Source organism: Hippopotamus amphibius, chromosome 4 (genome assembly GCF_030028045.1).
Source record: "Hippopotamus amphibius kiboko isolate mHipAmp2 chromosome 4, mHipAmp2.hap2, whole genome shotgun sequence".
Lineage (NCBI taxonomy): Eukaryota > Metazoa > Chordata > Mammalia > Artiodactyla > Hippopotamidae > Hippopotamus > Hippopotamus amphibius.
This window is the reverse complement of record NC_080189.1, coordinates 18,640,026-18,654,353: the sequence shown is the minus strand read 5'-3', so window position 1 is coordinate 18,654,353 and position 14,328 is coordinate 18,640,026. Positions and strand designations below refer to the sequence as shown.

The following is a 14,328-nucleotide window of genomic DNA, read 5'->3' as shown; positions in this document are numbered from 1 at the left end:
GCCAATCATCTGGCAGCTGGGTGCCACAGTCACAAAGGTAACTGAGTGGGAATCTATTACGACAGGGAAGAATTTTCAAAATCACTTAATCCAAGCCCCTCATTTGATAGATGAGAAAACTGCTATCCAGAAAAGCAAAAAAAAAAAAAAACTCATAACTTAAAGCAGTATCACACAGGTTACAGGCTAAATAGAACTAGGACCCAGGTTTTCTAACACCCAGCTTATCTCCTGTCAACAATGTGTGTCACAGCTGCTAGATACACAAAGTCTAAGTCCTGATTGAGCGCCAAGAAAATAATTTTCTGGACCTTGAAGATATTATGCAAAGTGAAATAAGTCAGATGGAGAAAGTTAAACAGCATATGATTGCACTCACATGTGGAATATAAAAAACAAATAAGCAAAAACAAAATAAATGAACAAACCAAGCCAAACAAAAACAGAAAACATAGATACAGAGAACTGAGCGGTGTTTACCAGAGGGGAGGGGGCTGAGGAAAGGGGTAAAAGGGGTCAACTGTATGTTGACGAAAGGAAATGAAATCTCCTTTAGTGGTGAGCACACTGCAGGGTGCATAGGAGTAGACATACAGTGTTGTACACATGAAACCTATGTAATGGTATAAGCCAGTGTTACCTCAATAAAAGAAATACATTTTTAAAATAATAATAAGCAGAAAATCATCCTTGCATACAAAGAGGAGAGAATCATTATGTTATTGAAGGGATTCTCTAAAGACAGAAAGGTACCTCCCACTGAAATAGAAGCCATCTTCACAGGATCATTTATAATTACAAAAGAAGATTCAACTTGGTGCTCTTCTCTCTTTCTTAGTTTTAGAATCACACCTTTAATTGGAGAGGGGCTGAGATATGAGGTCCCACTGAAGACAGGGACAACCAATGATAAATAAGATTGAGCTTTAGTTGAAATTATAAGCATGAACACAGAGAGATGAAGAATGAGGATTAATAATAAAACTTGAAGTGTTATTTGCAAAGGAGATGAAGAATCTCACACGTTTTAAAAAAAATTAGTCTCCACTGACTACTTCCATTTCCTCACACCCCATTTACCTCTTACCTCACTGTGACTGCACTGCTACCTTCTCTCTGGAAAAGGACATCAGTGACCCCAAATTTCCAATCTGCCAACTGCGTTCAGTCTTCATCCTAACTAACCTCCATTGCATTTGACATAATTGACTTGACACTCTTTTCTCTTTGCTTCCATAAAACCATTTGTTTTCGATTTATCTTTTCTGTTTCCTCTTGTTGATGTTCTCCGAGATCCTGCTGATGGCTCTCTCTCTGAATGATTTCAGTTCCATACTACCCACATCCTCCCAACTCCTGAATTGTTATCTCTAGCTCTGTCTTCTTCCCTGAGCTCCAGAGGTGTGTGTGTTCACTGTAGATTACACCCCACAGAATCAAACTCATCCTTCTCTTCCTCTTCAGCCAATATGTACACACAGTTGTGTATAAACAAAAGACCTCTGTCATCTCTGCCCCCTTCTTCCTTGATCTTTTCATCCAGGCACAAGTCCTGCCAATTATCTTTCAGAAATGTCTTTTAAACTTAAATCAGTCTTATAGGGGGGAAAATTTAATTATTCGTTTCCTCTTTAAACTCATTATCTCAATTCAGACTCATGTGCACTTTCTTACCAGGATGAACTCAATAGCTTTGTCTTTTATTACAGCAAAATATACATAAAATTTACCACTTTAACCCTTTTTGAGTGTGCAATTCAGTGGCACTAAGTACTTTCACACTGTTGTGCTATCCATCTCTAGAAGTTTCCCATCATCCCAAACTGAAACTCTGTACCCATTCAACAGAAACTCCTCATTCCCCCTCCCCCATCCCCTGGTAACCAATATTCTACTTTCTCTATGGTTCTGAGTATTTTAGGTACCTCATATAAGTGGAACCATGTAATATTTGTCCTTTTGTGTCTGGCTTATTCTCAATAGTTTTTTAACTGGTTTCATTATGCCTAGTTTTTCTTCTCCTCCAACCCTTTTGGTATAGTACAATCCAAATTACGTTTCTAAGTACTTTAATTTCTTAAGGTATGAAAAGACCGACTCTTCCACACTGACTACAAAAGAAAGTCCACACTCCTCAGCATGGTTGTCAAGGCCTTTCAAAATCTGGCCACAACCCACCTTTCCAGCTTCACTTCTTGCTACTCCCACACTACCCGGTAAGTCTTTCTATGCCTTTCTCACTGTCTTGCACCTGCCACGTCCTCTGCTCGGAATGCCATATCCTCTCCATCCTCTGTGCCTTCCCTCAAATTCTTGGTCTTCACTGAGCAAACTCTTCATCCTTTGAAGCCCAGCTTCTGTTTTTCTTCCGCTGGGAAGTTGGCCCTGACCTTCTGTGACTGAACCAATCCCTCTCTCCACCATGTTACTAAATCACTTTGCACATCTAGGTGTATATCCTTTCCATTATGTCTTATATTTCTCAGTCAAAAAGCTTTAAGAAATATTGATATCAGTCTCCCCTTTGAGCCTGCGATTTCCTTAGTGGTCAGGAACACATCTTCTCCTCTTCCCACTTTAGCTGGTATGTATTCAGTAAAACGTATGTCCAAGGAATAAGTAAGCAAAATATTCATCTCTCTATGTTGGGATAAAATTCAGCCTCCTTCGATATATAAGGACACATTAGGTAGTCCCTAAAAGGCTTCTTCAATATAGGATCCCAAAACACACTGTAGTTACCCTGCCATATACTGTATAGGAGATCTGCTCCCAACATGAAAAACTGCAATTACAGTTCTTATCACAACAGCTGGTTACGATCAGTAGCTCTTTAAGTGTCAGATATAAGAAGGATAATTACTCAAAGCTGTCACCTTGATAGACTGAGGCAATCAAGCCCAAAGCAGTAGCTTTCCCCCAGGGGGGTTGATAGCAGAATTCAACCCTGGAAGCCAGTTGAACTGAAGGTCTTCTTAAAGGGAAATTGTGGGTTCCCTTCCCAGGGGGAGTGATATCCACAGTGCAATGTGGCCTGTGGTGGGGGGGGGGGGGGGGAGGGGCACTGTCTAGGGGCTCCTCGACCGACACTGAAGGCATCCATGCGGCCATTAGCTTATGCCCATGTTCCCAGCCACCAGCCTGAGGCTTGACAGCAGTATTTCAGGAGATGAAAGCATTTTTGCAGCAAATCATTACACCCTCATTCTTTGCATTTGTATTGCGCTTTGTTTGCAAAGCATGCTCACTTAACAATATTTCATTCGAGCCTCATGGCCACGTGAGTGTAAAGATCTTGATGTGTAGATGAAGAGGCCAGCAGTCGTAGGGTGCTTTCCCAAGGCCGTGGAGTAAGCAGTAACACTTTTTGCTGTTTCATATCAGGGGTCTCTCAACTAGATTCTGGTTATTAATACATAGGTGGTAAGTGTTTTCCCCTAGTCTATTGCTGATCTAATTGTGTTTATGCTGTTTGTTTTATAGAAGTCTTAAATTTAGGTTTAGTAAATGGATCAATTTTTTTCCTTTTGGGTCTTATGTTTTGCTTATAAATGCTTTCCCTACCCCAGGGTTATAAACATATTATTCAGCTTTTTTTTTTTTTTGGCCTGGCCACGTGGCTTTCAGGATATTAATTCCCCAACTAGGGATCGAACCCAGGCCCCCGGCAGTGAAAATGTGGAGTCCTAATCACTGGACCGCCTTGGAATTCCCTCTTCTGCATTTTTGATATGACTGTATATTCGCTGCTAGACTGTTTGTCATCTCTATCAAGTATGAGCTCTAAGAAAGAGGGAGCCATGTCTGTTTTATTCCCAACTGTATCCCTATAGCATATCTCAGTCTAGTAACTCTGCTCGAGGAATGTTTAGAGTGAAAAAAAAAAAGATGATGGGGTATTATTAACAAGAGAATTCAGATATACCTAGAAGAAAATCAATATATGAAATGTGGCTATTGTGAATTTTTTAAAATTTTGTGTATATCCTATTAAATTTTACACTTAATTTTGAATTCAGAGATTGCCAACTTCTGCAGCAATCCCCAAATAATCATACAATCTTGAATTTTGGAAGAAACTTTAGGGATCATAGAAAGGTTCAACTTCTGAGTTGGTGTGGCATTCCCCCATCTGGCTCTGCACCCGGAGAATAGGCTGTTTAGTTTGTGTGCACAGCTTCACGGGCACCAGTCTCGGTCCCAGGAGACTGAAGCATGCTTTAAGAGCGCCCCCTACTGTCAGTCTTCTGCGGGGCCAAACCCGGTGGTGAGCGCACTTTGCTATCTCACCCCTCCCAAAGCCTCAAACTCAGGATTTTTTGCCACACCTATTTACTAAAACTCCTGGTACTCTCCACCACCTCCTTTCCTTTCTTTGCTGTGAGACTGGTAAGGACTTTGGGGTGATATCAAATTATTCTGACTGGGTCCATTTCAGATATATGCTAACCTCACCAGGCCCTTGCTACTTGTTTACCACTCTTTTTATCCATTCTTTTACCTTCCTGCTACATTTTCCAAAGTGCTAGTTGCACATTTTGTATACTCTTAAGCTCCAAATCCTGATTCTACCTCCGGCCTCCTCATTATACTGAGCTTATGGACTCCCTTAAGATTTCTTGTATTTACCTCAAAACTCTCTTATTTGCTACTATCTTGGGGGGAAAGTATCCCTCTTCTAAGAGTAAACCTCCACGTGTGCTCTTAATTCAATTTGGCTTTCTTGTTCAAATTTACATTTCCAAATAGCTTGTCTTCTTTGACTTCTAACAGGCTTACAGCTTCCTGGGGGCAGGGGGTGGGGGTGGGGTGGCTAGGAAGCTGCCTTTACTTGGCTTTTGCTTCTCAAATTGTGTCATCATCTCTTCATCAAACATCTCTGCCATACATTATCTCTAATTCTTTAATTCCCACTCATTCTTCATTCTTCAACCTACTGCAATTGGCTTTCAGTACCTCCTCTGGATTAAAACCAGTCCCTTGAAGATCATTACTGATCACCTACCCATAAAATTTACTAGCCCCCCACCACCTTCCTTCCCTCATTTATTCCAACGGAATGGCAGGCAGTATGCTAACTCCTGGAAACACGTGAACAAAAAGAAATAAAACATTCCTTCATTGTACAAAAGGTACAGTGGGAGTAGGACAACCTAAATTTGAGAGAAAGCTTCAAGGAGCAGATTACCAGGGTGAGGATAAGACTGGTGTGGACACTCCAGGTTGAGAGAACAGAAATGCATGGAACAGACCGACAGTCACATGAAACAGAAAATATCATTGTCTGTTAGGGAGAAGGCACTGGATGCCACACTGGCAAAACTTAAACTTCATTATGGAGGTATCGGGGGTGGGGGTTTTTGGAGAGTTTTGAGGGGAAGTGACATGACCCATTTTACATGCTCTAAAATCATCAGCCCCATATCCTGCTACCCTTTCTTCTGCATCACAGTTCTCAGATTCCCTCCACCAGGATCCCAGGTTAGACCCTGCTGATAAGAGGCACAAAGGTGAAATTTGAAAGGGGAGAAAGAAGTCTTACTCCTAGAATTGGCAGCTGTGGGCAGGTGGATGGCGATTGGCAAATGTGGGGTTTTGGTAGCGACTTCCCAGAGACCTCGTGAGAAGCACCAAGTTGGCTCTGCAGGCAGCTGAGAGCTCTTTGGTAAAGGCTTTCCTGGGACCCTGGTGCTTCCAGATCTCCTGAAAGCCAGCGAGGTCCTCCTGACCTTCCCTCTCCCCCAGCACTTCCAGTGGTTGTAACATCCTTGGTTTCCTGATGAAACCCTGAGACAGGGTGCCATTTTGAATAAGTCTTGCCTAGAAAGGTCCTACATTGACACCATACACTCAAGTTTGCCTTCATGTCAGACCATCCACCTCTGTTTTTCGCAAGATTTCTATCTCATTTCTCTCCAATATAAAGATGACTCCAAAATTGTATTTTTTTCTTTTTTCACCTCTGTCCTTTCTCCTAAGTTTCACACCCAGATTTCCAACTATTTCCTGGACACCTCCGCCTGGATGACCTGCTGAAACCCCTAACTCAACAAATTCGGTAAGAATCGCCTTCCTTTTAAACTACTTCCTTTTCATGAGTCCATGGTTATTTTAAGCACAGTACAGTTATTCATTCCAGTTATCTGGCAGGCACATGAGATGTCACTCTCATTCAGGTAAACATTTATTGAGAGGCTACTATGCGCCAGGACCTTTGCTAAGTGCTGGGACTAGAATGGTTAACAGGTAGATGTGTTCCCTGCTATCAGAGCTTGCAGTCCAGTGGAGGATCTAGGAGAAACCTAAACACATTTCTGAAATACCTTTAAAGAAAAAATCCTTTACTTGTAACTTGCAAAAATTCAAGATTCTGAAATATCTTTCAAATTATTTCCCCTTCTCATTCCCACCCCCCTTCTCAACCAGTAACCTTCCCCTGGACTATTTCTCTAGTTTACTACCTAGACCTCTTATTGTATCATGGGCTTTTTTATGTTTTGATGAAACACACATGCACACACCATATTTTGCAGAAAATTTCAGGGGGTCATCAACAGTCCCTTTGAGGCCAAACCCCAGATTCTTAGGGGTTTTCATTAACCTATAGAACCCCACCTCAGTGCCTCTCCCATCTTCACCATGGGAAGAGACACTGCCTAGGGCTGTATATTTACAAAGCACAATCCTATCATGTCTCTCTCCTGAAACAGAAACTGTTGGCGGTTCATTTCCAACAAAAGCAGTGCCCAGTACACCCTCAGGCCTTCTCTCTCACAAGTACTCTGCACAAACCCAGGTTCCTTCCAAACTGAGATGCAATCCTTAAATATGCCCTTTGCAAGCTCATCACAAGGCCTTTCTTTGCTCAGGCTGTACCCCCACCCAAGTCTCAGCTTATTCAAAGCTCTAACTTCTTCGAGCTACTCTGACATTTTGTACTTCAGACATTCACATCCAGTCTTAGTTTTAAAGTTGACTATCCAAACTTCTTCAGAGTAAAAGAGCAGGAATCATCTTATCTTTGGACCTCCTGAAACACCTGGCATAATGCCCAGCCCAAAGTAGATGTTTGGAAATGTTAGACTAAACTAAACTCAAATTTCTCTTTCACATCTTAGTTCCAGTTCTGTCCTTCATACTTTTTCCTCTCCTACATAACTGTCCTTCAAATATTTGAAGACAATTACCTTGTCCCTTGTTCCTTATCTGCACAAAATCCAGAAGATACTGGCTAACTTGGTAGTCTAATTCAATGTAAACAAAACTCAATACAAGTACAAAATTGTCAAGAAGTCCCTCAGGTTTCTATTTCCCAACCAACCTTTGACTCACACTCTACGATCTGGGATAAGCAGTTATCTCTTCATACCCTTTCTTCTACAACCACTTAGCTAAAATAAGGGGGAAACAGATATTCCACCCTCATCTTAGTCATTTCATAAATATCAACAAGGAAGGTGGCAAAGCACTTGGAGCTTTGGAACAGAAAGGGAGCGTGACAACATTATGGATAAATGTGGCTAAGAATGGTTAACAACTAGATTCAGCTCTGCTATTAAATCTGTGACCCAGGACAAAACCCAGCTTCTTTGGGCCTATTTTCCTTTATGCATATTACAGAGACTGATCAAAGCCGAGGAATTCATGCCACTGAAACAACATTAAAAAAAAAAAAATCTTCTGGACTCTATGTAATCTTCTGGACCTTAGGCATTTTATCAATAGTATTTCAGTTTTGCAAATACTAAAGCTGAAAACAAAAAAGCCACAGATCATTGTTTCTCTTTAAATTCTCTTATGAGTTATTTTTGTGCCTTAGAGTTTTAAAAGCACCCAGCCTACACACACAAAAATTCTATTTGGCCTACTAACCTCTACTGATCTTGTACAACTACTCCCGCCAACTCTAAAGGAAAGCTGTGGAAGGAAGTGCAAGGACTCCACTTACAAACACCTGCTTAACACACTCAGTTTCCCTCAGAGATGGATCGAATGCAGGATATACTCTTTAAAATGGTCAATTCTCATCAGATGTGCCTAGAACATTTGGGACAATGTTTATGTCTTTCCCAGATGACTTGGGTTACCACCAATAGAAACAGTTATCCTATGCTTTAACGGGATTTTCCAATCAGGTACTCATTTCTTTAAATCAATTTGCTCGGAAACAATTTTAGAAATGAGTTTTCACAGGCGGTTCTTCCGGGTAGGAAATTGCCTGCATGTCCAAAGGCTATGTCTAGACTAGGTTAATAATGTGTTAAGCACACAGAAGTAAGTACTGATTTTTGTGATGAAATAAGTATTTGGTTTCTTAAAGAATGCATGTTAATGTACTCAGTCATCTTTCACTTGGATAGACCACTTGAGCAGAAATAGCCACATCTGAAAAGGATATGTCTCATGATTATGTTTAAGGTATAGAGGCTGTCAACTCTTTAAAGTTTACATACCCTAAATATAATAAAGACCGTAAATCAAATGATGTTGGTAAAAACTTGACAGAAAACTCTAATAACATGTGCAGTGTACGTCATGTCTTCGAGTCCGGGCAAGCAGTGGTGGACTGCACTAACTGCATTCAGCTCCGTATGGGTTGTCACAGCACAATCCTTGTGGAAACACGCTGTTGACACTTATTACCTGTTTGCAAAATATAATTCATACAGAGTTAAAGACAGGCTATTCTTTCCTCCTCTACAATTTCTAGAATTACTGTAACTCAAAGTAGCTTAGAAAATGACCCACATCCACCTGACTTGCAACCATCCCTAAAACTGCAGTAAAACTTGCCTTTAACATCTAGACTAAAATTTTAACCATTAAAATAACCCCCTGTATGATGAGCTTTTGGAAAACAAACTATTGACTGTAAATCAAAAGAGCTCCACTGGAAAAGAGGATGTTAAAAAGAGAGAAACCACTTCAAGGTCAGCAAAACAAACATGTGGGCAGGTGCCATTCAAACCAAGGGATCCACAACACAATGGCCAGTGCTCACTGGTCAACAGCAAGAAGCTCCCTTTACCTGACTGCCTGACACACTAGGCCTATTAGCTTATAAAATCAGAGTACAAATCTGGACTAAGGTGGTAGATTAAACCTACATACTTCACTTAAAATTAGAATAAAAAAAAAGCAGGGAGACCCTGAGAGGAGACGACAGAACAAAATGCAGTGACAGAGAAAGCAGCGGGTTTAGTGTCACTTGGCTGATCTGAGAAGCTTCGAGCTAACAGTGGGGAAAGCTAAGACCCAACACAGTTCACACCACAGAATCCTCAAGGGCACAGAAACTGACGGTACTGGGTACCTCTAGAACCAAGGATAAAATGTGCGGGGTGGGCTAAAATAAAGATTGCTAAGAAAGCTGTTGTAAGAAGTTAGTTCCCTAGATTCATTCCCCAACTCCACACCACGGCACAACCACACTTCTCCTAAGTGGGCAGATATTCAGAGACAATCTCTGGAAAGAAAGGGACTGAAAATAAGGATGAAGTAAGTATATTTGTAATGAATACGGAGACCACCACAACAGCTCCAGCACTCAGACCCTTACCCTCTAGGCCGGCCATTATAAGACTCTTCTCTATGGAATCCGGCCAGCCCAGGAGAAGTAGCCCCAAATCATCAACAACAGGGCTTCTCCAACACAGAGCCCATCCAGATCTTCCAATGGTGAGGTTTAAACTTGGCATGCCTTCATGTTTACAAAACCTCCTATCAGCTTCTTAGTCTTACTCAAGAGCAGATACCAAGGATCACCAGGGATCTGAGAAGGCTCTAATGTGGAAGACAGAGATCAAAGCAAAACAAACAGATAAAACCGACAGAAACAATGCAAGGAGAATAAAACTATAAACAAAGTTGACATAAAACTTCCTAGAAGGAGGAGCAAAAGACAGAGATGGCAAATTGGAAAAAAGGATAGGAGAAAGTCCAGAATAATGGGATTTTTAGAAACGGAGAACAGTGAAAATAACTGCAAGAAATTCATTGATGAAATAAGTCAAGAAAACTTCCCAGAACTGAAGGACATGAGTCAACAGATTTTAAAAACCTAGTGTTTATCCACTGTGTTCAGCACAAAGAATTAAAATAGACCCACACCAAGGAACACAGAAGACAATTTCTACAAGCTTCCAGAGAGGGAGACAAAAGGATTACATACAAAGGATCAGAGTGGCTTTGGATTTTTTTAACAGCAATACTGGAAGCGAGAAGACAATAAAGTAATGCCTTCAACATTCTAAAGGAAAAATTATCTACAACTTAGAATTTTCTATCCACCAAACTACCAACTGAAACAGAATATTTTCAGATATGCAAACTACTAAAATATTTATTTCCCACACTCATTTCCTCAAGTTACTGGAGGATGTCACTCCAACAAAATTAGAGGAAAAAAAAAAAAAGACTAAGATATGGCTTACAGGAATACAGGGTGGGAGAAGACCCAAGGAAAGAGGTGAAAGGAAATACTAGGAATGTCAGCTATGCATCAGATCTGAGTATTGTGAGCCAAGAGACAGACATTGAGGGATGTCACTACCAAGATTCTCACGGCTGTTATATCAGCAGACTGCCTAAATCAGTTTGGTCCAGGTTCTTTTCTGTACTTATCTGATTTTGACCAAATCTAATGAAATTTCTGTTCTCTCCTCCATGCCTTGGTGAATTGATCAGCTGAGGTTTATTTTAAACCACCCAGTCCCATGGGTTGGGCTTTGATCAACTCCAGAGGACTGGAGGGAAGCCGTGGAGAGCTTAGACACAGGAAACAGCAGACTACCGCGACAGACAGTGTCTCTGTCAGACATCCAGGATCAAGCTCACGACAGCCCTGTCAGATGCCCTGACTGCAGTGGACCCTTTTTCCCACAACTCACTCATGACCTTGCGCACTGTCTTCCTCAGAATTGGCTTTTAGAAATTATCAGAGAAACTAAAGCCAAACTATGACCTAGAGAATCTGTTTAATTTATCTAGTCCTAAAAGCCTTGATCTGATAGTGACAATACTGCCCTTGCCCTACACTGCTAGGTTTTGGTTTGCTACTTAGCTTTTTAAGACAAAACCATGCATTACAGGGGTACATATGTAACTGGCAAAACTCTAAAGAAAAGAAAGATTAGCACAGAAACCAAGATAACGGTTATTTGTGGATGGTAAGGAAAGAAAAGGAAATAAAATTGGTAAGGGACAGATAGGAGGTCTTTCAAGATTGTAGGTTCTATTTTTAACTTGGGTGGTAGGCATACAGGTTTTTATTGTTTTATTCTGTAAATGATATTTCTGTATTTCATAAAGCCTTCTGTATATCTGATTCATTAAATACACACACAATCACAGCACAGCCATGCAAAATAGAATTTCCCTTTTACATTTTTGTTGCTATACCAATGTCAGGAATATCCAACCTCCCCATCCCCCAAAACCTTGATTACAATTCACTACTACCTGGTATTACCTGCGTGTTGGGCCACCACTTTGCAGTACAATGTGAAGATTCAGGCTACTGAAGCAAAGCTACAGACCAAAGAAGGCCAATAGTCTACAGTCTTCTCCCTACTATCACAGTTTACATTTTGGTTCATTTTTTAAAAAACAATCTGCTATTCACCCAGTCAGCATCTATTTGTGGTGACATTTATTTGAGGCAATCTGCTTTACATTTTTCAAAAACTATGTTAAAAATCTTTCTGGTAGCAAATTGAAGTACAGAGTAAAGGTAAGAAGGAGAGAATCAATCCAAAAGCATAGAATGTAAACTCTGAAAGATCTACTTAATTCATCCTACGAAGATCCCATTAATGGATGTAGCTGGAAATATGCCAACTTAAGCTTTGGACTTGTGAATGTGACCCAAATCATACAGATTCCTAGCAACCTTGTACCCTATTTTGGCCAGTGGTGTGACCATCTCTCTATCATTAGGTCCTGCCTAGAATGGCTGGTCATGAAAGATTTCTCTATGGCTTTCCTACATCAGTGTTTCCCGATCTCTTTCCCGTCGAGGGACTCACGTGCTCACTCACTTGTATGGCACCCTGACTGCGGGTGCTGCCAGGTCTCCCTGAGACAACCAGCATCTCAGCACAACACGGCCTATTTGCTCCTTTGTGGCATGTGAGGCTTCTCAGTCGGGAAGATCTGGTCTGCACAACAGCACAAAGAAGCATCTTCTGAAAGCCACTGGAAGCGGAACTCTTGAGGATAAGATGGGTTGATCTTCAAAGATGGCAATGACTGACAATAAAATGAAATTTTTTTCTAATTTCTTCTAACCCATCCTCCCTATTGTTGAAGATGTAAAATCAATGGAAACACCTGATGACTGTTACCACAAAATGTTTCAAATTCCCATGCAATAAAATGGAAAAGCAAAAAGAAGAACAACCCAAGGGTCATCATCAAGTTTTCTGTTTTATTTAAGATTTTAGTTTTAATTCTGAAGAAAGAGGTACATTTCCTTTTTTTTTAGTTTTAGCATCAGGTTATAACCAGGTTTCTGTTTTCTTTTCTCCTGTCTTTTCAATACTGCACAAACGTCCAGAAACTACAGGGTTAAGTAAAAGCTGCAGGCAAGGAGGTCAGAGATTTGCTCCTAATGGTGATCAGATGGCCCCAGAGCAGTGCTATCTCAGAGTGCCCTTAGTCAGGTGAATGTAAGGTAAAAAGAAAAAAAGATTCTGACAGAGGAGAAAGATTGAAGAAATCACTTATACTTCAGCTCTTATATTATGCATAGATATTTAATCTGTGAATACTTTTTTTCTTTAAAACATCTGAATTTACTTTAAATCTAAAGCCAAAATTGTTTCTCCTTTAAAAAATCACTTCTCCCCTCCTTATAAACTCTTTAGCAATAGGCCAGTTACTACTACAGAGCAATTTGTCTTTCCATCAATTTCCAATAAATTCTTCTGCTTAACAACACAATCAAGTCCTCTCCATCAACTTGCCAAAATAATTAAAAATTAAATTAAAAGCATTTTTTCTGCAATAGTGATAAGCTGAATACAAGATGGATGCCAGGATCACTGCTTTCCCCCATGCACTTAGCAATCTCATTTCAATCAACCTGGTTTTCAAACTTCTGCAGTTGATAATGCACTTACTTCACCTTTCCTATAGATTAATCGCCATTTTCTGCCAAGCAGATTATGTCATTATTATGCGCAACAGACAAACTAATTTTCTAAGTATAGAGACTGCCCTTTGATTTCTTTTTTTTCCTCCTTAAAAAGGCATCTTTAGAAAACATTCAACAGTGTCACTCGAATGCTGGATCAACAGAAACTTTTACAATAAAAAAAAAAGATGGTAATGACCCTGTGATCGCATTGCATCTGGGGGCAGGGAGAAAAAAAATTGATCAGGAACTGGATTCTTCAGAACATAAGAGATGAGAAGGGAGCTGTGGGTGGGCTGAGAGGGAGAAAACAGGGTGGGACAAATCCTGCATTTTCTAATGAATTCTCCTCTTTCCCTAATGGCGGTCCAGTGTTGAACTCTGTAATAAATCTGTGGGGGTTTTGCTGGGGGGTCTGAAGGCTGTCTGAAAGCCTGGGGGTGGGGAGTGAAAGCTGGAAGGATTTGAAGGAGGAGGGTAGGGATTCCAACTGGCTCTGTGCAGAGGGATCTGTGTGCTGAAGGGGGTGCTGTGGTGGGTGGTTTGTGATGGAGCAGCGCTGGGGCCGTCCATCTCTGTGAGGGCCTGAAGGGATTTTAGCCAGTGTGGAGGATTGTCATCTTGAAGAGAGTCTAAACTGTTTCCTGAAGATGCTGGAATACCTAAGGAGAGAAAAGAAAACAAGAAGGAAAATGGTGAAATTGTGCACAAAGAATAAGATATCCGTCAAACAAAAAATTTTAAGGTGCTTAGTTTATCCAAAAAGAAACAAAGAATTACAATTTTAAACTCCTTCCAAATAAGACCATCTCAATCTTATGCTTCTTTTATCCCCCACCTACATTGATCACAATTTATTGTCACAAAAACCCATGCCTCCCCTTCAACTATACAGACATTGTCCCCCAGTGTCGGAGGCAGAGTTGCAAAAATGAGTCCCCAAGATTGTATGACGTTATTTCTCAATTGTGCTTTCCTTCTCTAGTAGGGATATATAAACAAGATAGCCTTATAATAGAGAGCTTTATTTTTTAAAGTGGAGTATGTTCCTTTAAGAGGATAAGTCAGACCCTTTCGTACTTTGAGGCCTACAAAATACACAACTTGCCGTCAGACGTTAGGACCTACTTACACCAAAAGAAGCAACCTAGGTACCAAATGCATTAGCACACAACTAGGCCAACAGAGTTAAC

At 40.6% G+C, this 14,328-nt stretch overlaps 1 protein-coding gene across 5 annotated transcripts in view; it reads right to left on the bottom strand.

The window, feature by feature from the left end:
- Positions 1–12,419: 12,419 nt before the first annotated feature.
- CNOT4 (CCR4-NOT transcription complex subunit 4) overlaps positions 12,420–14,328 on the bottom strand; it is a 141,952-nt gene continuing 140,043 nt past the window's right edge. For all 5 annotated transcript variants that reach the window (XM_057730942.1, XM_057730945.1, XM_057730944.1 and 2 more), the window contains one exon: positions 12,420–13,797. In XM_057730942.1, coding sequence (XP_057586925.1) covers positions 13,493–13,797 — 305 coding nt within the window. In that variant the 3' untranslated portion in view covers positions 12,420–13,492. The remainder of the gene's footprint in view (positions 13,798–14,328) is intronic.